Raw genomic sequence first — 25,848 nt, forward strand, 5'->3', positions numbered from 1 at the left:
AATAAAATTCTGATATGTTTATTAATTTTAGTATAGTTATAGTATTTATTCACTTCTATACGACTAATTTTAGAGTTTTGTATATCTAAGATTGTATGAAGCACATTTCATTTTTGTTCATGACTTCAATTTTTGTGATTACTACAAAGGACTTTACGACTAAAATCAGTTATTATTTTCTTTTTAAATAAAGAAATTATTAATCATTTTCTACTAATGTGTCCAGTACACATAGAGAACTATTGTTTCTTCAATCATATAATTTGTGCAAAGTATTCTTTGATTTTTTTGATAACTAACTTCAACCGAAAAACTTGGTTGATCATCTTTAATGGAGTCTCCCTTTTCGATCAAACATGTTTATCCACAAGCTTATCTGATATATATTTTGCTTAAAGAATTTGAGTCTAGTTTCATTCGAATTAATGCCATGGTAGTTAATTACCTGCTAATTTACATCTCAATTTTAATTTATTCTATACTGAAAACTTTCTTTGCTTAGTCTAATGAGCTCCACTTAATGAACAAATTGTTCGGGAGAAACTAAGCTTAATTTTTACATAGAAGAATTATTGTCGGATTTTACTTACCTTCCTATTACATTGTGGACTGCTAATGTTTCTTTTCTTGAAAATTGGAGGGTTGACACTAATAATTAGTGGAAAAATATAAATGTTATAGCTAAAACAAGTGTTAGATATACAAAATCTATTATATATTATATATTGTTGTCAAATCGAGAAAAGTATAGGTTTATAAAATGGGTCCTTTTTTCTTTTTTTTTTCATATAATAAAATGGGTCCTTTTTAATTGTGAAAAGATAGGAAGTTAAAAATAAAATAAAATCACAAACGTATACTCAATCATAAACTCTTGTGTCTATTTGAGTAGTGCAAGATAGAGCAACTATAAATTATATGTTACAAAAATATTTCTACCATAACAACGGTTTAAAATAAAGGGACTTGTTAATATGTGCACCAAAACTAAATGTTAAGGTTTTAAATATAGAAAATTGCATTTAATGTTAGAAAAAAAAGTTTAATGTTTAAGAAGTTAAATGCACAAGAAATAGACGTTGAAAACTATATATAGCTTTTACATAATGACCAATTATAAAACTCGTACTTATGAGTTTCGGCCAAAATCCACGAAAATTAGAGTTGATTAAGTTTAGGTTTAGGTTTGAATTATTTTCTGATTTTAGAAGATAAGGGCGGGGTGAGTAATAAGGACATTAGTATCCATCTCAAATTCGCTCCATTTATATCAAGATTATATTTTTACATTTCTTAATAAAAAAACTCTTCAACAAACTTTTAAATTATATTCATCTATTTATTTTTATTTTTTAAATGGAGTCTTAATTTTTTGCTCCATTTTCATACCTAATTGCAAAAGAGTTGAGATAATTTCCGTTTTATTTTTTTTATTTTCTCCATTGTTATATAGTTTTAAAAATATAAATGCAAAAATATGACATTATGTGTCAATATCTATTTTATACATTTCAAAACATTAAACAAACAAAAAAAAAAAAAAAAATTGTCAAAAAAAAAAAAAATTAAACAAAATTAATAATAGAAGAAATAAAAATCATAGAAAACAGGAGGATCCTTATACGTTGCAAACACAATATTCATTAATTAACCTCTATGCAACGGAAACGGACGGTCAATAAAAATTGGAACCTACTTACACAAAAAGACACATCGCAAATTTGCAATCATAGCATAAATTCATATAAAGCCATTGAAGTCATGAAGTTTTTGACTTGGAAAAGAATATAATCCTATCATATCATATCATATCATAATTCCACACACATCCCATATAGGAACAAAAAAACAAAACTCCAACACGGACCAATAGTTTATCATCAAAATGCAAAACCTCACCAAGCAAGCACGTGATGAGCTAGAGGAGCCCCCTTTGTCTTTCTTCTATTTCCTTTATGTTGAAAAAATAAAATAAACAATAGCTCTGTCAAAAAACAAAAACAAATATACAAAATTAAAGAAAAATTGGCTAATTGTGTACCGTTCTGGTGAACACTCAAAAGAGTTGTATTATTAATATTGGATTAAATAATGTTATACAAGTCTAGACCAAAGAAAGGTCCATATGAGTAAAAATAGAAAAATGTCTCTATCCTTGACCATGAATGATCAATGTTATTTATAGAGTCTCCTTCCTTCTTCTCCAAGCTCCATTACCCTGTTTTTCGGCCACCTCCTCCTTCTTCCTCTGTGAATGGCGCTCTTAGGGGTGGTTATTTTCCCCCTTACCCCCTGTTCCGGTGGATCATGGTGGGTGATTATTATCTTCTTCCTTAAGAGTCATCAGAGTGAGAGATCATGGAGGAGATATTTTTCTACACTTAGCGCCATAATTTCCAACTATTGGCGCCATCCCAACTCGTCCCGCCTTGCATTATTTGAAACTGTGGATTGGATCATATTGGACCACTTCTTGTTGGGCCTTGGTAAAATTTTGCTATCCACACCCGGTCCATGTACTCATAATGTAGGTATAATTGTGTACTCATAATGTAGGTATGAGAAACATCAAAAAGGAAGAAGATGTTTAAAACATATTCTGAGTGTTCATAGGATCTTTTACATAATATATAGGATAGGATTGATACAACATATGTTCCCATCCTCTAAGCATCTAAGCATCTAAGCATCATAGATATAGTTACGCAAAGTCAAAATCAACATGTCACTCTATCATCTAGACATCTGTTGAAAACTTCATTAATCTTCTAATCCACCAATTATCCTGGGAATTTTTACTTCTCTATGCTTAAAATGTGAGTAAGCCATTAAACTACTTTACCAAGAAAAAAGAGAAAAGTTAAAGTTTGTTACAAACATCTAAATCTCAAATCAATCAGGTCAACATATGTCACTGATAGAGTAGCATAATATCTTTAAGTATCACTTTATGATTTCAATATGTCCTATTGATGATGTTTGCTCTATTTATCGTAAGGTGTGCATGAATACATTTGGGGAGCATTGAGTTCAACTAGGGAGATTGCATGTTTCAAAACATGCATGACTTTGTTAGGATATCTATTTTGATATTTTTAAACGCGCGGGGGTATTTGTGATGAAAAAAGCGTCTATGAACTTCTTGATCGACCTACAACAAGGGAAATTGACACTATAGGCCAACAAATGTTCTAGTGTATGAGCGAAATATACATTTGTGGGTTTAACTAGATAGGTTTCCCACTTCTACGATTGAGAAAATAGGCTTTTACCATGGGATAGACAATCCCTAAAGTCACTCTTTTTGCATTTGACATTTTTTTATTCATAACACCAAAGGTTTTTGATCTTCAACATAGAGTTCAAAGAGTCGTGCAAAATAATGTTGCGTCTCATAAATCAATGCATGTAGTTTATAAGATGATTGCTTTTATCATCTAGAAAAATTTAGTGTAACAATTTACTGTCAACTTGTCTTTCATTCACGTGTAATTATAGTATTCTAAATATGGCTCAAAAAATATTCAAAAATTTAAAATTTTATGTATAATTATACAATTTTTAAAAATAGCTAGAGATATTAAAACTACATGCATATAAAATTTTTAGAAGAACAAAACATGCTGGTTTGTTTTTTTATAATAAAAATGCCTTTTTTTTGTTTTCAAAGGAGTGGATGTTCAAACTCAAGATATAATGCATACTACTCAAATCTTTCAGCACTAGGTAAATCTAGTGGGCTTAAAACATGCCATTTTTTGTATAGGGATCAAAAACAAAAGTTAATAAAATTAGGAGTGCTATGGTACAACATTAAAATGAAGGTGAAGCTTTTTGAGTGTGTCTTATTAATGTGGTATTTACATCCTTTGGCTTGTTTAAGTTTGAGGGATGTTAAACTTTTGTTAAACTTTTGTAATGTTAGGCGTTGGTGTGTTGTTATATCGTACAACCATCAAGCATGTTGTCTTAAGTTGCTTAGGTGGGTGCACTTAGGGTGTACATGGATTGAATTGAGTTTGGCCAAAATTAAAACTCGAATCGCATAAGGGGTTTCGGATTGGGTCGAGTAAAATAACCACTCATTTTAGTATTGGCCCGGGTTGAATACACCCACTTATTTTCAGGTTGGGTTAGGTGGGTAATGTGTTATTTAAATATTAAATTACTAAATGATGAATCATTATATTTTTCCATAAGAATAACTCAACCTTTGTATTTTATTAAAAAATAGTGTAACATATTTTAACTATTTCTTAGCATCATAAAATGATAATATAATAATTTTTTTTTATTATTAAAAATAACCTATTTTCACTATTTTCAAAGTGTTCTTAACCTTGTGGTTGTGGGTTCGAGACCCATAGTGGGGGTCAAATGTTTCTGCCCGTGTTGTTTTATAGAAAATGTATCTCTTCCTGATGTTATGATGCCTTATATATAGACATGTCATAGGAATAGGTGAAGCAAAAAGTGGGAGTAGTTGATAGAATACTAGAGGTAGTGGAGGAAGTAATAGGATGTGTCCCACGTGTCTCTATTTTTTTGGGCATATCTCCCTTTAGGTGTGACTGAGAGCTCCCCTTATCTAATAAGATAGGCAGATCAAGCCATTTAAAGGGGTCAACCGATGTTTCGGCCCATCTCTCCTTATAGGTCAAATCCACTTCTAAAATCTTAGGTCTCGTCCGGTTCACAAAAAAATGATACTTTTTTAGCATCACTACTTTTAAATGATGAAAGGAAAGTCAAATAGCTAGGACTTGAAGAAGTATGAAAGAGTAATGTGTTTGTCGTTTAAAATATACACACATACAACTTGTTTTGGAAATTAGAGTATTTAACATGGACTTTTCTCTTTTAATAATAAAATGGCTGTTGGCAAAAGCAAAATCTTTGGTTTCATTGCCAAAAAAAAAAAAACTTTGTTATTTATATGAATTTTTTTAAAAAAAATTATAGCAATACCGAATCATTGGGTTCTTTGGGTGTGAGTTCGGTTTTGCCTAAAACCCAAATTTTATTTTTATGGATTTGATTAAGTGGGTTCTGCTGGATTGACTGAATTTGTCCAACACATATACACCTCTATGTGTACTCGTAGCTCGTAGCTAAATTTTTCGTTTTTGTAACAGATAACTCTTGATTTTTTTTATCAAGTAGCCTAGTGACTAGACTTTCACACATATAAATATGAAGAAATGTGAAATCTGAGTTCGAAAACTCTTGATTTTCTTTAGTTTGTGCACATATTGTCCCGAACTATGATTTTGTTTAATATATGGATTTTTAGATGCTTAAACATAAATTTAGGAGACATTAATAATAATAACTAACTAATGATATTACTCCAACAAAATTAAAACCAAATTGCAAATACTACTAATCCTTCCTAAGAGAAAAATTACTTTTTTGATTCATTGAAAGTTGATGTATCTAAATTACAATATTATCTAGATATATCAATTTTACAATGAATCTAAAAAATAAATTTTTTCTTATATATTTGATCGGAGAAAGTATTAGGTATGAGTAGGGTTGGGAATAGGCCAGACGGCCTACAGGCGCCTTCGGCCTGGCCTGTTTATTAAAAATGCTAGGCTCAGGCTTTGAAAAAAGCCTGTTTACATAAATTGGTCAGACTCAGACTTTTAAAAAAGCCTACAAAGCCTGATAGGCCGGCCTGTTTATATTTAATAATTATTATTTATGTAATATTATTGTTTATATAATAATTTTATTATGGCATACTTAACTTTTTCGTAATCGTATTTGTTATTTTATTAGCTTTTAATTCTTGTGCTAATCATTTCATTAGCTTTTTCTTAATGTTGTAGAAATTATAAAAATTTAAATGTGAAATAGTCTTTAAGACCTGTTTAACCTATTTAAAAAGACTATATAGAGTGATTCAACAAAAAAAAAATTATATAGAGACATTTATGTAACACAGGCTTTTAAACAGGTTACAAGGTCAGGCCAGGCTTTAAACAAGCTCAGGCCAAACCAAAAAAAATTACATTTGATAGGTCGTATGTCATGCTTAGGCCTGAAGAAAAATCGTAGGCCAGACTCAGGCCTGTCAAAGCCTGGTCTGGCCTGTTCCCAACCCTAGGTATGAGAATATTCAACATAGGGTTCTGCTAACATGTGCCCTAAGGGCACATTTTAAGGTGCATTTAATTAACTAATATTCCATTTAATTTACTTCAAAAATAGCAATAATCAATTTTATAATACTTGCCTAATTACAAAAAAAATAAAAATAATATAATACTTGTCAAATACTTGATGTATGATCACGCGCTTGGTCAAAAAAATTTTGCTACAAAACTTTTCTTTTTAAGTTAAAAACAAATTATAGTAAGTATTATAAAATTCTAAAACATATTAGCAATTCAAAAGCTAAAATAGTATTAACAATCGTTACCATTACAACATAATACTATAATACTCGATTTTGTTCACCGAAAAAAAAACAAAAAAACACAAGTTAGCATAAATCAAGTATTACTTGGAGTACTATAAGCCCGATTGTTAACAAACCAAGAAAAAATTGGATGCATATAATTATGGTCGTATTATCAAGCATGTGATCATAAATTAAATTTGGCAGCATATGATATTTTGCATTTTCAATTCTTTTAAATAGGTAATAAATATAATGGACCATATCTTTTAATTAATAAAGTTGATTATTACAATTTTTGAAATAAATTAAATGAGATATTAATTAATTAAATGCACCTTAAAATAAGTTCTTAATGATTGTTGGTTTACAAATTACTAGGACTCAAAAACAAAAACATAGGAGAAACTAGTAATTAAATGAAGAAAAATATAAAACAAAAAACAAAAAGATAGAAAAAAAAACAAAACAAACACACTCTCCTTTGGCGCACACAAATACACTTTGTTTGTTTCTTTCTTCCTTCTTCTTCTCTCCTTTCTCTCTCAATCTTCTTCTTCCTTCATTCCTTTAATTTCTCCTTTCAACCACACAAATCAAACCCACTTAATCATCCACCATTTTAAACCGGGTCAATGACCCAAACCCAAAAAAAATCCATTAACCCATTTTCTCAAACCCATAACCAAAACCAAAACCCAAAAACCGAATCTTCATCTTCATCTTCTTCACGAAACGGTATGAAACTTATTGTTCCTCTTCAAAGTGTAGTTCAAGGTCGTAATGGTTTTCTTCTTGGTAGTTTAATCCCTTGTGCTCTTTTTTACTTTTTTCAACTTTATCTTAAACGACGTCGTTCTAATTCAAATTCTAACAATAACCCTTCTTCACCTTCTTCTTCTTCTTCTCCTACTCTTGTTCTTCCTCGTTCTTCTTCTCGTTCTAATTTATCTTCTCGTGGATCAATTTCTCGTGTTCGTCTTTCAAAACTTGCTTCCATTCTTTCTAAACCTGATGATTCTCTTTATTATATTGGCTTGGATAGAGTTTTACAAGATCCTTATGATGTTTTTGTTAACCCCAATGGAATTATTCAGCTAGGTTTGTCTGATAACAAGGTAAAAATTTTGTCTTTTTTATTTTCGGATTCTACGATGTTTATGTTGTTTTTTTGTCTTTTTCTTTTCTGGGTATGTTTCTTTTTTTAATTTTTATTATTTATTAATTTTGGGTTTTTTTGTTTGTTTTGTTTTGGTTTGTTGTGTAGTTGTGTTTGGATTTGATTGAGAAATGGTTGGTGAAGAATTTGGAAGGATCAGTGATGGGAAATAGTGATATGAATTTGAGTATTAATGGAATTGCGCCTTATCAAGCCTTTGATGGATTGAATGAATTGAAAATTGTAAGTGAATAATTATGTTTATTTATTTATTTGCTGTTAATGTGCTGGATTTTACTGTGTTTTTGCTTGCTGTAGTGATGTGATATTCTGTAATATCTGATTGGTTTTTTAATTATTCTGCATTGTAGTTAGTGTTCTGGATTGTACCTTTTTTTAAATTTTTTTAATTAATTTGAATCTTGGGTTATGCTTGAAATCATGTGTATTTTTTCTGTGCTGTTATAATGTTTAGGTTACTAGGTCCCGTGAGTGTAGCTAAGTTGTTAGATGAGAGATATATTATTGGAGGGGTTGAGATTCGAACCCTGGATTTCCCACTTCTCTACACTTAAAGTGTGTGATAGATTTTTTATAATGTTTATTGTTGTTTTTTTTTTGGAAAAGGATAATGTTTATTGTTGTTATTATTAATATTAAATGGAAGTGCTAGAATTCACCAAATACAAATATGGAAGGGATAGAATTTGTGTAGCACAAGAGGATAGATGTTACAGTGTGTTGTGAATGTGACCTAGTTACTCCAAAAGTTTAAGCCGTTTGTAGAGACATATTATTGGTTTTGCAATGGTGTTTAATATACATCTTTACACAACAGCTCTTCATTCAGTCTTGAAGCTAGGATAATATGCAAGCGCAAGCGCACTTTTCTCGTGCTTCGTTTTAAGTATTTTATTATTATTGCTGCTGTTGTTGATGATGGCGATTTTTTAGTTTAGAAGAATGGAAATGACAGGGGTCAAAAAGTTTAAGATGTTTAGTAAGGTACATGAATAGTTTTATAGGATTTGTAGGATTTGGAGAGTCAAACCTCTAAAATATCCATATACTCCCATATTGGATCCAATGCTAGTTGAGCTACAAGCTTGTAAACTGATTCAATGTTGTCGAATAGAGGTTATAGCGGTGCTACAGTGCTATAGCATAGAAGAATTTGAATCAATCCATATTGAGATACACTATTTAGTACAAAGTGTTGTCAATAGTACAAAGTGTTGTTAAATAACAGCTATAGTAATGCTTTAGCATTGTAGTGCAGCTGAAATTTTTTTATTAAAGTTATTAGTAACGTTAGTGTATGCTACTTCTCATTATGTTAAATAAATATAGAACTTGAATTTTTAGTGTTGCTGCATTTCACAATTCTCTTATTAATGTACAAGAGGGTAACTGTAAGCTTTTGAAAACAAACACCTTGATCTAAATACGGCAAACAGGAATTTTAGTTAGAGTTATGTTGGTCTTAGTGCAGGAAACATGGTAACTTTATTACAATGTATGAGTGATCATACAAAACAAGATAGGATTAGGAATAAAATAATTAGATAGAAAGTTAGATTAACAGTCATTCTAGAAAAGATGGTAGTCTTTTCTTTTGGTGGTTGACATGTGTAGAGAAGACTCATACAAGCACTAGTACAGAGAATAGACAGATGGGGAATGGTGCATTAGTTAGAACTTAGAAATAGAGGAAAACCGTAGAAAACTATAGGTTAAACGGTTAGGCTAAGTTTATATTTAAATGGTTTATCGTTTGCAGTGTTGTCAAATTGCGGTGTTATAGCATAGAGAAATTTGAACAAATCGCTATCGTGCTGCAATATGTTATTTAGTATAAAGTGTTGTCAAATAGCTGTTTGTGGTTATTACGGTGCCATAGTGCTGTAGTGTCGTAGAATTTGAAGAAACTACTATTTGCTGCGATCCACGCTTGACGACACTGATTGTTAGACATGATTCATAGTAAGACATTATGGCAAATTCTGACCATATCTAGTTGGAAAATGTTTTGACGGTCCGTATTACAAAATATATGCTGTTTTAACGTTTGTTATTTGGCCATCTTTGTCAGTGGACTTGTCCATTAGTTAGCTACTGTTCTATATTTGAATATAGTTAATTAAGGTTGTTTTGTTTGTCTGTTAAACTTTTGTTGTTTTTGCTTTGATTTTGCAGGCCTTGGCAGATTTTATGCATCAGGTTATGGGAGGATCGGTGGAATTTGACCCATCAAATATGGTACTAACATCTGGAGCAACTCCTGCAATCGAGATACTATCCTTCTGCTTGGCAGATCAAGGAAATGCTTTCCTTGTGCCTACACCTTTTTATCCAGGGTAAACCATGGCACTTTCTTAAGCTATTGATTCCTATCTATGTAGCATCAACACTTCAGATTAAAGTCGTGTCTGGTGTTCGACACTGATACATGTTGGTGTTTGATACGACATTGACACATACAATTACACTCAATTACTCCCATTTTTGTTAAAATTATTATCTTTGTCATGTTTCGGTGTCAGTGTCTTGTGTCAATATTTGTGTCAGTGCTTCATAGATTCCTATTTTTTTTATGCTAATTTTAGAAGCTAATAAAAAATGTAACTATGCAGCTTTGACAGGGATGTAAGATGGCGTCCAGGGATAGACTTAATACCTGTTCACTGTCGAAGTACCGACAATTTCAATCTAAACATCACTGCTCTCGAACAAGCATTTAGTCAAGCAAGAAAACGAGGAGTTAAAGTTCGTGGGATTCTCATTTCTAACCCTTCAAATCCCGTCGGCAATATCCTGACGCCAGAAATGCTTTTCAGTCTTCTGGACTTTGCTGAAGATAAAAACATTCATATCATAGCCGATGAAGTATTTGCAGGCTCAACGTACGGAAGCGAGGAGTTTGTGAGTATAGCAGAAGTTCTAGATTCCGAATACATAGATAAAAGCCGGGTTCATATAATATACGGCCTGTCAAAAGACCTAGCGATTGCCGGCTTTAGAGTCGGAGTTATATATTCACACAACAAAACTGTTTTGGATGCAGCCAAAAAAATGAGTAGATTTGCAACTATATCGGCTCCAACACAGAGGATAGTTACTTCAATGCTTTCAGATAAACGGTTCATTCAGGAGTACATTGACACCAACCGGCATAGAATAAGGCGTGTGCACGACGAGTTTGTTGATTGTTTAACTAAACTAGGAATCAAGTGCGCTAAAAGCAGTGCCGGTATGTTCTGTTGGGCCGATATGAGTGGTTTAATCAAACCTTATAGTGAGAAAGGCGAACTTGAATTATGGGAGAAGTTTATGAGTGTTGCTAAGATCAATATAACTCCTGGATCAGCTTGCCATTGCATAGAACCAGGATGGTTTCGTATTTGTTTTACGACTATATCATTTGAGGAAATCCCTCTAGTTATTGAAAGGATTAGGAAAGTTGTTAAAACTTGTAAATCTTCAAGTTGAAGTTCCATTATTTCTTCTGACAATTATGATTATTGCCTCCTATTGGTGCTGTTTTATAAATTTTCGGAAGGAAAGTATACATCCCTAGATATCAAGTTCAGATTTTCCTGCAGAATGCAGGATTTTTATTACATTGCAGAAGAAATATTCTCTTTCAAAGCAAAACTAGCTGTGGCAAAACTGTGTCAAAACACAGTTCGAAAAATTGTTTTCGGCAAAAAACAAAGTTAGAAGGAGATGACATGCTTCGACCGGATCATTCTTTCATTAATTTTGTAAGTAGATAGATTTCAGAAGAGACTTGAGCAAGTAAATTAATAGAGTTTGGTTTTGAAGTCATTAGACAGATGAGAATTTTGGTGTAAACCAGTTTTGGCCTTGAAATGTACAATAAATGTGGATTATTTTTTACTCATCACATTACATTTCTTGAAAATCACATGTGTTACTTTAAGTATCCTTTCAAATAACATAATTTGTCAGTGGTAGTGTAATTTCAAACGTCATAAAATATGCACATTTTTAAGATGTGTACATCCAAAGTCATGTAGGTGGGTGGGAAAAGTTTGGTTTAATTATTCATACTTGAATTAGTTTAGAGATCTGTGCTAGGGTCCATTGACTTTTAAAAAATTTGTTACAAAAGTATTGTTAAAATATAAGTGAAGTTTTTTTTTAATTAAATTGTGCACTTTATTGTAAAATTTATTAAATAATAATTTTGTCTTATTAAAGTTATTGTTCCGTATATATTTTAAAATAAATTATAATTAAACTATTGATAAATTTGATTGAGAATATTTATGGTATTTTAGTGAATTTGAAAGTAATTAACTTAATTATATTATTATCAGTAGTTGGTTTTTATTCGAGAAAAATTATATAGATGTTTTTATTAGAGAAAAATTATATAGATGGTAGAAAATTTCGAATATTAGTAAAATTGATAAGGACAAATTAATAAACTTGGTAGTAAAATTGTTTATTTTTCTATGTTCATATTTTTATGTGTATTCATCATATTCTTTCTTTATTCTTTCTAAAATCTTTCTATTGTTTTTATGTGTATTCATCTTATTCTTTATTCTTTCTATAATCTTTCTATAATTTTTTTTTTGTTTTGTTCCTATTTTTATGCATAGATTCATATTTTTTGTTTGTTCCTTTTTTATGCATATTTTATTAATAAAGTAAAATAAAATTATACTGTAGCAATGAAGAATTTAAAATTTGGAATATTATCAAAATAAATAAGAACAAATTAGTAAATTTGGTAGTAATCAATTTTATTATATTATATATTATTATATTAGAATTAGAAAACCTACACACTAATACAGTAATTAATACATGATTGATCAAAAGATTTAAGACAAACATTATTAGGAAAATAGCACTGGTCTTATCCTTGACATAAAAGGATTGAGAGTAGCTAGATATGACATTGAATAAAGGAATTAAGAAATGATGTACTGATGTGATGTGATACACCACATTGATATACATTCTATGTTTAATGCCTAGATGATCTTAATTCTATGTGCATATCATCTACTAAGAAATTCATGTAATGTAATTCCTAAGAACTAATCACAAGGATTTTGATCTTCTGTGCTGAGGGCTTAGGTGTTTATCTTCCTCAAAGGCCACCATACGCAAATGTGATGGATCATCGAACATCTTCCTAGCAACTAAGTAACCGGCAACAGACCAAGTTTGGAGTTTCCGAGCTTGCTTCCCAATGAATCTACCATGTTTTCCATCATAATATTCAGGCCAGTTGTCCTTGAGCAATCTGGTCTCAGCAATGTCAAGTGCGCGTTTCGCAATATGACGCCTTCCTGTCTTGATGGAAGCTGCAGTAAGAAGCCATAAAAGAACTGGCCAAGATCCTCCATTATGATAACTCCATCTAGTATTTTTGGGGTCACATCCTGTTATGATCCTCCAGTCATGATTTTCAAGTGCTGGATAACAAATTTTAGCAGGCATCTCGCCAATTAATACATCCCAACGCGATTCTATAAGGTCCATAATTGCATTTGATTGCTCAGTAGTAGCCAAACATGACAAAATTGCAATGCAATTACCAAGGCAAAACCAGCGAAAATCCATCCTAGCAGGACTTACATTGCCAATGAAGTAACCACCACGATGAGGCATGAAACCGAAAATCCAATCAGGTAGGGAGTCAGGCATCACATTAAACTTGTTTACTGCAGTATGTGAATACTCTTCTGTTTTGTATCGATATACATCGTTAAGTTGCTTCAAATCCAACCAATAATAGTTTCTCATATGATAGCTTAAGGCTTTCAAGCGTAACTCGATTTTTTCCATCAACTCTTTCCCTTGCTTATCATCATTCTTAAGTAAATTCTTGGCACACCTTAAAGCCATATAGAACAGTGCTTGAATTTCAATTGGATAACCATATAGGCCCTGAAAATAGTTGGTCAGAAAAATGAATGTTAGAAACCCTAATAAAGCAATATCTTAAACTCTTGCCATATACACTTTTAGTTTCAGTTCTCATAGCCTATGACTACGAAGTACTACTAGATATGCTTTGAATCTGAAGTCACATTGTTACATAACTTATTGCTACTTACCATTCTACGATCGATCATGCAGCATCCATCGGTACATAGTAGAGTTGGAAACGTGTCAAATCCTTCTGAAAGGCATAAATCAAGAATCAAGCGCATACCCTCTTGAAATTCATCAGTATCAGCCAAGGATTTGTCTCCTGTAGACTTTGTGTACGCACGAAGTAATATAATCCACCAGAATCCAGAATCAACAGGAGCAACCCTACCTATTGCAGTTCCACCAAAGTCAGGAACCATGGACTCATGTTTCTTTCCTGCTTCGTGTTTCACCTTAAAACTAGCTGGCATTACACCTGGTGATAGCTGAAACCTATCAATAATTTTCTTGCGTTTTTGAAGGCGAAGTGTCATTTTGAGAAATTTTTTAACAATTGCATGTTCCTTATTCATCAGAAAAGCCAAAGCACTTGGCACAAAGTCTCTTACAAACACCTACAAGCACAAGGGGTGTTATATATGCCTAAGGATCAAAATGACTGATCTAGCTTCCAATGCAAGTAAGAATTGAAAAAGGAGAAATTAACAAAATTCTAAAGTTATTCATAAAACTAAACATCTTCGATTACACTAATCCGTCTTAGACATTGTCATGAACTGAATTGACAATCTAAAAGAACTAATGTGATCGTAGACCTTCAATTTCACAAATCGTTTGAAATATCGTTAATTTTCAGAATCTCAGTGTCTGGTACCTGATCATAATTAAGTTTTTCATCAGAATCATCCAAAGCAGCAATTGTACCGACGGGAACACCACGAAAATGTACTATGGAGTTCCTGAGAGATTCCCAAGCTTGAGAAATCATTGGATGTGGATCCAATGGTAATGATACTGTGGTAAGCAAAGCTGTGTTATGCTGCAGAAGAGGATCTGCCTGGTCAGAAGAATTCTCATCAATTCGGGACAAGTTACTACTACGCGAACGAACCACTGTCGAAAAATATACTGCATCCATTGATGATGTACTATCATCATTTCTATCCATATTTGCAGTAGGTGTTGCAATTGAACTAGTAATGTAATGATCAAATTCTGCAATTAATTAATAATTAGTCAGAATAATTCATATCAATGAGATTATATAATTAAACATGTTCTATTGTGATATGATGCTAAATTCCATATTTGGTAAAACCTAATAGACCATAAAAATTTTGCTTTGAGATTTCAAACATACATGGTTTCTTGAATTCCTAAAACCAGATATACATTTAGAAAGTTCTGCATCATTATGAATTTATAATTAATGAAAACAAGAAGATGAACAATTTAAGGTTAAAATTCATTATTCATTCATGAATATCAACAATACAAAGAAAAAGAAAGAAATTCAAAATGAAGAACATAATAATTTTATGGAAGCCAGATTAAGAAAAGAAACATACACATGCATTTTGAATATGAAGAACATAGTAGTAATAATAATGGTGTATTCATAAAACTAACCTCAGAAATGGAATAGAGAAAAGAGTGTGAGTAGCTGCAATTGCTTAGAGGACAAGAATGAAAGTGTGCCCTTCTTTCTTATATAACAGTATTTCTTTGTACGTTCTGTTTTCTACTTTGGCGGTTGGAATGGTTTCTTGTATTTCAAATTTTTTAATTTAATTTATTTATCACTAATCATCAAAATTAGATACTCTAATTCTCATTAAACAAAACCATATGCAATTATCTTTAATGTTTCTCCCACTTTTTTTTTCTTTCTTTCTACAATTAACTTATATTTTAAAAGGGCCGGGCTAACATTTTTTCTACAATTAAGGATTCTACAAATTGTAATTATTTTTTGAAATAATCAACTTTTGACTTCTAACCAAAAAAAAATAAACTTTTGACTTTTAAATAAATAAAATGCACAATTTTTAATATAAATTTTTTATCTTTAATACATTAACATGTGCTCTAAAAATACACAAAGATGTCAGCGTCAATGTTTTGTAAAATATGTAAAATTCTGTGTGTTAGCTGTGTGAGAACAATATAAAAATCCACTGAATTCGAGTCTTTATCCAAAAAGCCAACAAATTTATTTATTTTGACTCCAGCTTCCGGGTATAGTACTCTGCCAAAACAACCCAGAGTCTAGATCAGTCAACTCAATGAAATCTAAATCGTCACGTCCAACATCACCAATAGTAGCCATTCCGTTTGTGCTAAACTCGGCATTCTAGGTCTCCCAAACCCTAAAAAATGTCACTTAAAAGTGCACCTTCAGCAATATTTTACTCGGGAAATATGTCGATGTCTTTGAAAATATCAAGCATTGATAAAATATCATCATTATTAACAGCTTGATTGTCTGAATATGAATGATTTGCAGGTTCAGGAGAAGGTAGCATTAATCCCATTTGACATGAGATTAAAACGATTGGATCGAGGAAATGAAGTACGCGAGGGAAAATACCGTGTGTTAGCTGTGAGAAAAAAAGCGCCAATATCCAAGGTTGAAATTTAAGACGGGAAGGGAAATTTTTTTAAGGCTAAATCTTTATCTTCTTATATACATGTAAAAGTTGAGATTTACTTTTTGCGCCCAAAAAAACGTTACACGCCCCTTGAAATTATCAAACGTAACCCATTCGTTTTCTAAGATGCAAGAACTTTCCGCACTATAAGTAGCGAGTGACAATTTTATTAGACTACTGTTCTTAATCATAATCAGTTGTCTTTTATTAAGATTTTGGCCCCTCCTTTTTTCACTAGACCTATGAGTTTTCAAATACCAAACAACTTTAACTTTAAATTTTTTATTTTCAACTTTATTTTTAAAGTAGTTTTTAAGCTCTAAAAAAGTAGGGCCAAAACAAACCCAACCTTAAATGGAATGAAAAAACAATTGTACAAGACATTACAAAAAATTGTTGCAAATATATTCTAAGTCATTTATTTTTAATGTTTTTAAATTAAATTTAATGATAATTATCATTTTTTCAACTGTTTTAACTTTAACAAAAATATTTATAGTTGAAAACAGTTGAATTTTTTAAATTAAATATATTTTAACTCATATATTTGAAACAACTGCAAATATATTTGAAAACAGATAAATATAATTTAATGACTTAAAATATATTTGCAATTGTTTTTGGTAACATCCGTCTTGTAAGATTGTTTTTTTATTCCATTTAAGTCAAAAAACAGTTGCAAATATATTCCCAAATATATAATTATCATTAAATTAATGACTATAACAAAAAACAGTCGCAAGCAAATATATTTTAAGTCATTTCAAATTAAATTGAAATCATTTATAATAATAATTATTGGTTTTTATATTACCTACAATTTAAATTGAGGGTATTTAAAAAAATCAATTTTTTATTAGATGCTCATTTTTAATATCAAACTGAACCTTTATTCTTTTATATTGTCGAAGCCGGCCCTAATTATATTATAAAAGAAAATAAATAAATGCTTCTTTTAGGTAATAAATCAATGCTTTGAAAGTTCTGATTCATGGTTATATTTTATTTTATTTATTAATAATTACTATAATTATATTTAATAAAAAAATATAAACAAGATGATTTGACTTTCCATCAAATTTTTATTGACTTCCCTAGTTTATTCTTTTTTTAACAAGAAAATATACAACCTATAAATAATGTCTTGCAAGGTGATCCGCATCAATATCCTCCTTTTTTATCTTTACAATTGCATATAATCATGGCAATCCGCATCAATATTCTCCTTTTTGTCTTTGCAATTGTATGCATTACTCCGTTCGTATTTGCAGGTAACATAACATACTAGTTTATCTATATATATTATAAAACACTCACACCTCTCAAATTTGACGTGTTCTAATATCATACAAGCTTTAATATCCGACACTCATATAACACATGTTGTATGACTCTCATAAAAGTGTCACAAATTAAAATAAAAACTTTTATTTTTCTTTGCTATCACACACCTTGGACACTTCTTAGCAATACTAAATAATTAAATATATTTGTTAAACAGTATTTTATTGATTGTGACAGTACTAGACGAAAGAATACATTGCCTTCAATCACCATTATGTCCAGGTCAAAATCCAGGTGATGCTGGTAGAAATGGTCCATGTTCCAATTCTTGTAAACAAAAGGGCTACCATGAAGGGGGTGGCTGTATATCAGTCCAACCAACATTTTGTTGTTGCATTGGAGAGAAAGGAAAGATCTAGCTTTCATAACTCTACTTTTTTAACATGTTTGTATGAAATAATCGTCCGTTGAGTTAGAACTTACGGATTACTATGATATCTTATTATGTAACGAATAACAATAGTAATGGCGAGAATGTGTTTACTTGTGTATGTGGATGTTTGTGATTTTATTTAAATCAGTTTTGACGTAAAAAAAAACTCATCTAGCGCTGTTTAATTTGAATATGTTTTTGGGTATACAAATAAAAAATTATAATTTTTATTATTATCTATATTATATATACTATTTGTCATGTTCAAAACAAAAAGTACATATGGCATCTTCAGGTTTAGGCCTATTAATATATATAAATAAATAAATAAATAAATCGATAAATTAAGAGCATATAAGCATCGGGAGCAAGTCGACATCTCAATTATATTGACACTTCTAAATACTCTCATCCTCTACCTATAGCTCATAATAATAGTAATATATAGAAAAAGGAAAAGAAAAAAAAAATATGTAAAAAATAAATCGAGAAAAACGAGAAAAATAAATCGAATTTAAAAAAATTGGTAACAAGGGAAACCCAGCTTGCCATGTAAAAAATCATCCCGAAAAAATGAAGGCAATGAGCTCCACCACAAAGAATCAACTACCATATGCCCATAGTTGGCAAGTTTGTCGGCGCATTGCCATAAGTTTCTCATGAAGAACGGTAACCAAGCCAAGATTACTAGCAAAACTACCACGAAAACAAGCGGAATGATCATGAATTAATCCACCGCAAGCTGCTGCTGCGTCACCACGCACCGACCCGTCTGTATTAGCTTTAATGCACAACACTGAAGGTGTTTTCCACAAAATCAAGATCAGGTCTGAAGGCATATGCATACGCGAAATTGAGATATCGAGCTCTACATAAAGCCGCCCATTGATCTGTACTCGAAATTTTTTTCCAACACAAGTGCAGCATCAAGGAGGAATTAATATCATGAAGGAATTGATATATAAATAAATAAATAAATAGATTAATTACAATATTATTAGCATGGAAATATTTTTTCCAAATCATTAATGTCGAGTTTGTTCATTTTTCTGTGTTCTAATTGAAAATGAACCAAATACATCTATTTTTTGGTGTGTTTTAGACCACACAATTGTCGGTGTGTTTTAGACCACATATAAGAAATGCATGTATTACCTTGGTTTGCATTCTTGAATTCAATATGGTGGTTACGTAGTTCGCATTCTAGAATGTTAACTGTTTTTCAAGAACACGTACCATAAGTTTTGTTTATAGTATTGAACTTTTTTCAATAATCATTAAAACACATTATCCATACAAATTAAAAGTTTAAAACATCAAATAATCACAACACATTCTAACTTAATTATCCGTCCAAGTTATATGTGTGCGATAAAATTATCCATACAAATTATATATACAAAACAAATTGCCCCTGATTCCCTCTTTACTCACAAGCGATTCACTAATTTATTCATTTCTAAAGCAGTAGCACATTAAACATGTAAGAAAAATATGCATGAAAAATTGTAAGTTTTTTTTTTTAAAAAAAAATGATAAATTGTTAGTATAGCTACTTTCCAATCCACTTATACATATTGTGCGGAGTGTACACACAAGAATCTGTCTCAAAATTTGATATCTAGGTTTACGTCAAATTGTCCTTAGTCATGACTTGAACATCGGACCTCCAACTCCGTAACTCTTAACTCAACTAGCCTAAGCAGTTGAGCTACCCATTCCACCCCATAAAAAATTGTAAGTAAAATCAACAAAAAAACACAGGATAAAAAACGTTCGCACTTTAGAGTTCGAACACATCAGAACAATGTCCGCACTCTAGAGTGCAAACTTGACCAATGCATAGAAAAGAAAAAACATGCAAAAATTTGTAAATTGTGAGTAAGTTTCGACCACAAATTTAAAGCAAAAACAGATTTTTATGGGTGTTATGAATTTTGAGATTTTTAGAAAAGTTTTGAGTTTTTTTAAAAAACTGATATAATGAAGGGTAAAGTGGCGGGACTCGTGTATATATGAGTTTGTAAGTGTTTCACATTATAGAATATGAAATGTTTGCAAGTGTTTGTATTCTATGATGCAAAGTTTGCAAACATGTATTTTGTCAAAATAGTTTAATATGAGAGGCAAGACACGATAGAAAGAATGAGCTATAAATATTCCTAAAGGAGGTGACATTTACTAGATATTTAATTGGACCATTGTTTTGTACAAGCTCGTGATCAATCCATGTTTTTGTAAATAAATAAAAAAGCAAGATTTAGAAAAAAGATGAAAAATTAAAGAACATGAAAGGAGAGCAAATGAAACTAAAATATAGCAAAGATACGATCCAAGTTGAAAGCAAAAAAATTGGATTTTGTCCTTTTTGTATGCTTTTGCATAATTTAATCAAACAATTAGGCCCCAATATGCCTTCACAATATTATTGTAAATGTGGATGATTACTACATTCTACCATCAAGCTTGTGGATACAGCATAGGAGAACCAACACATAAATTTATTAAAATAATTCATTTTTTTAACTAAGTAATATCACACCTTAAGTTATCAGTAGTTTTTCTTACTAGATTTAATGGTCTCGTTGACAATAGTCGTATTTGTTAGTTTTTAATTTTTATTCACTTTGCTTCAAATATCATTCCTTTCTTATGCTAAAACAAATTGGTGTACCAACAAAAAATTAGTTCAAGTGGTAAGAGTTTTGGTCCTCTTAAATGTATTCAGAGTTTCGATTTATAGCTCATGTCATGTGTGTAAGGAGAAAACTCTTTTGGGAGGGGAGAACCCACCTTTTGTGCTACACATATTCTTCGACGAAGATTAATTATCGCAAACGACGGTAGAAAAAGTTTGATATTATAACTTTATAAGGCAGTGTTCAAATCCCTCAAAATTATCGTAAATTAACACTTCTTACATGATCATTAGAAAAGAAAAAAAAACACAATTGTCTTTATTTTTCATCATTTCTAATTAACTTATTATTACGTCATTAAAAAATTCATACTTATTTTTTATTGATCACCAAAAAAACTCATTGAATTGGATCGTTTAGATTGTAGTTTGTACTTTAAATCTGATGTAATCCATGTAACTTTTATTCAAAATAAAAGTTACGGTATATAGTTAAAAGTTATATAGTTACAGGCATTTAGTTACTCCACTTAGTCGCACTCACATCAAAATATATGTTTGGTTAAATAGAGTGATTAAATCCTTGTGATCACCCAAATCTTCTTCTTTTATTAAGGACTATTAAAATTATTTTTAAATACCACTTTCTTCAATCTACTTATTAGTCAAATTATGAAATGTCAGCATAATGTTAATAATTTAAAAACTTTACATCAACAATTCACAACAAAATTATATTATCATTAAATAATTCTTCTAATTTTCAATGATAGGATGATTAAGTGAGTGAGCTTGTTTCTGCTCAGGAAAAAATAAAAAATTCAATAAGTGAGTGAGTTTTTATTATAATTAGTTAGTTTTTTTTTTTTATAACTAGAGTTTATTACTCACCAGTCAGTCAGTCACCACATGTACCACTCAAAAATGAATGAATCTGGAACTATTGATGCAGCCATAAAAAAAACCAACAATGATAATTAATTCAACCCAACTAAATTAAGTATCAATAAAATTAAAGTAAAAAAAACTCAAGTAGGAATATTTTCACATGAGATTTTGGAAGACATGAATCATGAAAAATCCCATGCAATTTTTTGTAAATTTTACTAAAAACCCATTTACCGTTACATACATTCATCTGTATTTCATATACATAATTCTTGGAACAAAAAAAATCTCAATTCTCTAAACCACCATAAATTTTAGAGATGCAAAATTACGAAAACGGATTCTCTGTGGTCAATACTCCATTAATTGAAGATCGAACGATTGAGAATTCAAATTTTCAATTTTTAAGGTGAGAATGCAAGTTTTTCGATCTCTACTCAATGACTTAAACCGACTGCAATGACATTAAGAAATTCCAGCAGAGAATCCGAGAGTTCCAAAATCACCACCCAATAGAGAGAAAAATATTGATTGAAAACTCATATCCTTATTAGCACTTGTTTGGTTCTGCGTCCAAATTATAAATCTCATATCTCAATATCATTTACACCATAATTTCTTCAACCTCACCGGCCATGATTTTACGAAGCCACATACTCGATTGAAGATCGCACGTCTACACTCATCTCATCGCAAAAACAAACATACACTTAACTAGATTTATACAAACTTAAAAACCCATTAAAATCATTGTTACAATCAAACAAAGCCTTAGCAGTCATTTCCCTCTCAAACTTCCAAATATAATTCAAACCAACAAGCAACTCAGTTATAGCAGCTTCAGTCTTCACCTTATTAGCAAAAACCAAAGTTTGCAAAAGCAACACATTAGATTTCTTAAGAACCAATCTCTTTTCTTCAACACTTCTTTCACTTTGCCACCTAATCATATTTTGTGCCAATGGTAACAACCAACAAAGTATTCTACCCAAAGCATTTTTCCATTCATTAGCCAATAAAGGATCACAAGCACTAAATCCAATTGACCCTTTTAACCTTAATCTCAATGATGATCTTATACTATTTGGTAACATAGCATATAAATCATCTCTAGCATCAACACCAACTAATTGAGGTGATTTAATCATTTTTTCCATAACAATAATCAAATTAGCATAATGTAATGATAAAGCTGAATCACCTAAACTACCTTGTGGTGGTTTCAAAACTTTACAATTTGACTCAAAAAACCCATTTCTTAAATCAACTTTTTTCTCATCAAGTTTGAAACTTTTCAACGGCCCAGATGAAAAGTTTTCAACTTTTTTATGATCAGAAGAATAATCATCAAGTTTGAAACTTTTCAACGGCCCAGATACAAAGTTTTGATCTTTTTGATGATCTGAAGGATAAACAGCAGCAGAAGTTGATAAACTTCGTGATAAATAAGGTAAATGATTTCCATTTCCATTACCATTTCCAAAAACAACCTTAATTCTTGCTAACAAAGTGAAAACAAATCTTGCTAATAACAGAACAACATTATCAAAACCTTTGTTCCATAATGATTTTTCTTTGAGATTCTTTACCTCTTGTTTCTGCCAGAAAATCTTTTGTTCAAGATCACTGATTCTGCTTTTGTTGTTGGTGTTGAGAAGTGCTTTTCTCAACGTGCTTTCTAAAAGTGAAAGCTCATCAATTTCTCTATGAAGAGTTAACGTGAGAGTCACGTAACGTTCCATTCTTCTATGTTTGGATTCAATTTCTTTTGGGGTGGTGAGAGTCCAACCAACTGAGTCAAATCCCGAGTCAGCGAACTCAGTGAAAACTCGGTGGAAAGATCGGAGTGTTGGGTTATTGCAGTTGAGACTGAGTCGAGAGACTGAGTCAGAAGCGAGTCTGAGTGAGTCAGCGAACTCAGCAACAGCGAGTTTGATTAAAAACGACTTGTCGTTTGAGATTAGTTTCAAAACACCTTCGAGTGAAACGACGTCGTTTTGAAGACGAACAATATTTGCGTCGGAAAGTGATTGCCAGAGATGAAGAAGCTTCGACATAACTCCGGCAACTTCGAAGGCTAAAACGGCGATGCGTTTTGGGTTTGTTTTTGAAGACGGTGTCGTTTTGTGAACTGTGTCGAAACTGTTTGAAAAAGCTGTTTTTACTCTTAAGAGTAAAGTTTCGAGGGCCATTGAAAAAAGTGATTTTTGATGTGAAGATGAAGAGAAGAATGAATTTGTAGAAATGGGTTTTCGATTTTTGATTGAGGGTGTTTTGGTTTTGAATGTTTTGATGGGTTTGAAATGGAGTTAGGATTTGAGCACCATGTGTTTGTGAAATTGTTTGAATGAAGAAAAGAGAGAAATGATTGGAATGTTTGAGAGAGTGTGAGTGATGCTGAAGAATGAAAGAGGGGGAAAGTTAAGTGTGGTTAAAGCTTTTGAGAAAGAGAGGGTGTGATCCTATAGGATGAGTATTAGAGAGGGGAAAGAGATAAGTGTGTGGTTAAACTATTTAAAGTAATGATTCCTATAGGCGTTTTTTTTTTTTAATTTTTTTTTTCATCACCAATTTAATCTGATTCGGGATCAGTTCTGACATCAAGTAGTTTTAACTTCTTCCCGATCTTAGTTGCGGGCTATGAAGCACAGACACGGACACCGGACACGACACTGACACGTCGACACTGATAAAATTTTGGAAAAATGACATAATTTAGTGTAATCATAAGTGTCGGTGTCGGACACGGACACGCCTAATCTGACCGCGGGGGATCGAACCACGGTCCTCCCTCCCAAGTTTAGAGTCAATCACCAATGAACCAACTGACGATTGGTATATAGGCGTTTGTTTTAGTGATGAGAGGTTTGAATGATATGTTATAGGTTTTTAGTTCGATAGCTAATTGTAAATAAAAAATATTATGATTCCTATTGCACATCAATAAAACTCTAAGATATTGTATTCAAATGAACTTTTTAGGAAGAATTTGAATTCGATTTATGACAACAATTTTTAGTTAGGCTGAATTTTGAATTATCATGTCATTTTTTTTAAATTAGAAGGTTAATGTAAAAAATAAAAATAAATAAAAAATTAAAAGATTTGATAACGTTTAGATGAAATTGCGTATGTAAAAAATAAATTAAAAACCAAGAGATTTGATAACGTTTAGATGAAATTGCATAATGTACTTTATTTTAACTAAGGTTTTGAGTTTGATATCTGACTTGGTCATGGAGCATCGTTAAAACTCTTAAAAATACTGAAAGAGTCTCCATCCATTTGAGTCTCAGAAGAAATTAGTCTTTGAGACGAACAATTTTATATCAAACTTTTTTTTTTGTCAAGTAGCCTAGTAACTATAAATTTCATCTTTAAATGAATAAGTGGGGTGTTCGGAGTTCGAACCGTAACTATTATTGAGCTACCTTTTATTCAATTGGATACTCGAAACAAAAGGAAAGCTTTTCGCATAAAGACATTGATAAGCTGACTTTTCTCTTTCTTCCACATAGACAATATTTCTACCACCAACTGAGTTAAACACACATCACATATGAAATTACAGTAAAGTTGATAAATCAACATGATTTGATAAAGTTGATATTCAACCATAGTTAAATAATTTAGTTTGTTTTTTGACAAAGTTAAACAATTTAGTTAATGAATTTATTGTATGAAATATAAAGAGGTATTATTTAATATAAAAGTAATTTAATATTATATTAAAATTATATTTGTCGAAAAAAATTGTAATAATTGAATGTCATTTAAATATTCTTTATCACAGAAATAAATTTTAAAATTTCCAAATTTTTTATTATAGATAAAAATAAAATGTTGAATATTTTTTTTAAAAAATAAAAATAAAAAATATAAGTAAGATATCATAGATAATGAATTAATGATGGTTTTCTTTATGAGAATATATTTTTCTTAAAGTGCAAGAGTTTATAATGATTTTTTATATTTATTTCACAAAGAACATAATTAATTTATTAATTGAAAAAACAATTGTATCAAAACTCTTTATTCTGTGATTGTACATTTACAAGCTTTCTTTTAAAGTTTAGATCCACATGCAATTTTTGCAATGGCTGAGGGGAGTGGATCAAAGATTTTGATTGTGGTGTGTGATGAAAGGGTTGGTTTAATGTCAAATTTAGGAAGGTTATAGTCGCTACAAAAGTGGGTAGAAGTTTCACTCATGATGAAGATAGTTCTTTGATTTGTAATGGTGTTTATAGGGTGTGGGGAATGTGAGTTGAGAGGCACTTGGTTTAATTATTTGTTTAATTTTTGGTTTTGGGAAAGTTTTTGTTGTATTATTGATTTTCTTAGTTGTTAGTAAAAGACCTTTTGTGTAGTGTTTGGATCCATAGAAACACTTTTTCTTAGATGCTGATATATTTTATGGATTAGAGGGCCATGTCATTATTGGCTCTTTCTTTTTGAAATTTATAG

At 30.9% G+C, this 25,848-nt stretch overlaps 3 protein-coding genes across 3 annotated transcripts; 1 reads left to right on the forward strand and 2 right to left on the reverse strand.

Moving 5' to 3' along the window:
- The first annotated feature begins 6,854 nt into the window (after window positions 1-6,854).
- Window positions 6,855-11,188, forward strand: LOC123911488 (probable aminotransferase ACS12). The gene is made up of 4 exons (XM_045962907.1): window positions 6,855-7,527; window positions 7,677-7,811; window positions 9,765-9,925; window positions 10,202-11,188. Exons 1-4 carry the CDS (start codon window positions 7,045-7,047, stop codon window positions 11,055-11,057), a joined length of 1,635 nt encoding a protein of 544 aa, XP_045818863.1. The 5' UTR covers window positions 6,855-7,044; the 3' UTR covers window positions 11,058-11,188.
- Window positions 11,189-12,647: 1,459 nt separating this feature from the next.
- LOC123904856 (probable alkaline/neutral invertase F) lies at window positions 12,648-15,816 on the reverse strand. The gene is made up of 4 exons (XM_045954462.1): window positions 15,735-15,816; window positions 14,362-14,702; window positions 13,670-14,101; window positions 12,648-13,499 (listed from the first exon to the last, which is right to left on the reverse strand). The coding sequence occupies exons 1-4, from the start codon at window positions 15,814-15,816 to the stop codon at window positions 12,648-12,650; spliced, it is 1,707 nt and encodes a 568-aa protein (XP_045810418.1).
- A 6,275-nt stretch (window positions 15,817-22,091) lies between these two features.
- Window positions 22,092-23,573, reverse strand: LOC123904857 (protein PSK SIMULATOR 1). The gene has a single exon (XM_045954463.1). It carries the CDS (start codon window positions 23,571-23,573, stop codon window positions 22,092-22,094), a length of 1,482 nt encoding a protein of 493 aa, XP_045810419.1.
- Window positions 23,574-25,848: the final 2,275 nt, after the last annotated feature.

This window comes from Trifolium pratense, linkage group LG2 (assembly GCF_020283565.1).
Source record: "Trifolium pratense cultivar HEN17-A07 linkage group LG2, ARS_RC_1.1, whole genome shotgun sequence".
Lineage (NCBI taxonomy): Eukaryota > Viridiplantae > Streptophyta > Magnoliopsida > Fabales > Fabaceae > Trifolium > Trifolium pratense.

Coding starts and splice junctions, on each gene's coding strand:
- LOC123904856 (XM_045954462.1), bottom strand. CDS start 15,816: ATGGCTACTATTGGTGATGTTGGACGTGACGATTTAGATTTCATTGAG. Junction 14,703..15,734: donor CTCTGGGTTGTTTTGGCAGA/GTACTATACCCG, acceptor AATTAATTGCAG/AATTTGATCATTACATTACT. Junction 13,500..13,669: donor GCATGATCGATCGTAGAATG/GTAAGTAGCAAT, acceptor AACTATTTTCAG/GGCCTATATGGTTATCCAAT.
- LOC123904857 (XM_045954463.1), bottom strand. CDS start 23,573: ATGGCCCTCGAAACTTTACTCTTAAGAGTAAAAACAGCTTTTTCAAAC.
- LOC123911488 (XM_045962907.1), top strand. CDS start 7,045: ATGACCCAAACCCAAAAAAAATCCATTAACCCATTTTCTCAAACCCAT. Junction 7,812..9,764: donor GATTGAATGAATTGAAAATT/GTAAGTGAATAA, acceptor TTGATTTTGCAG/GCCTTGGCAGATTTTATGCA. Junction 9,926..10,201: donor CCTACACCTTTTTATCCAGG/GTAAACCATGGC, acceptor GTAACTATGCAG/CTTTGACAGGGATGTAAGAT.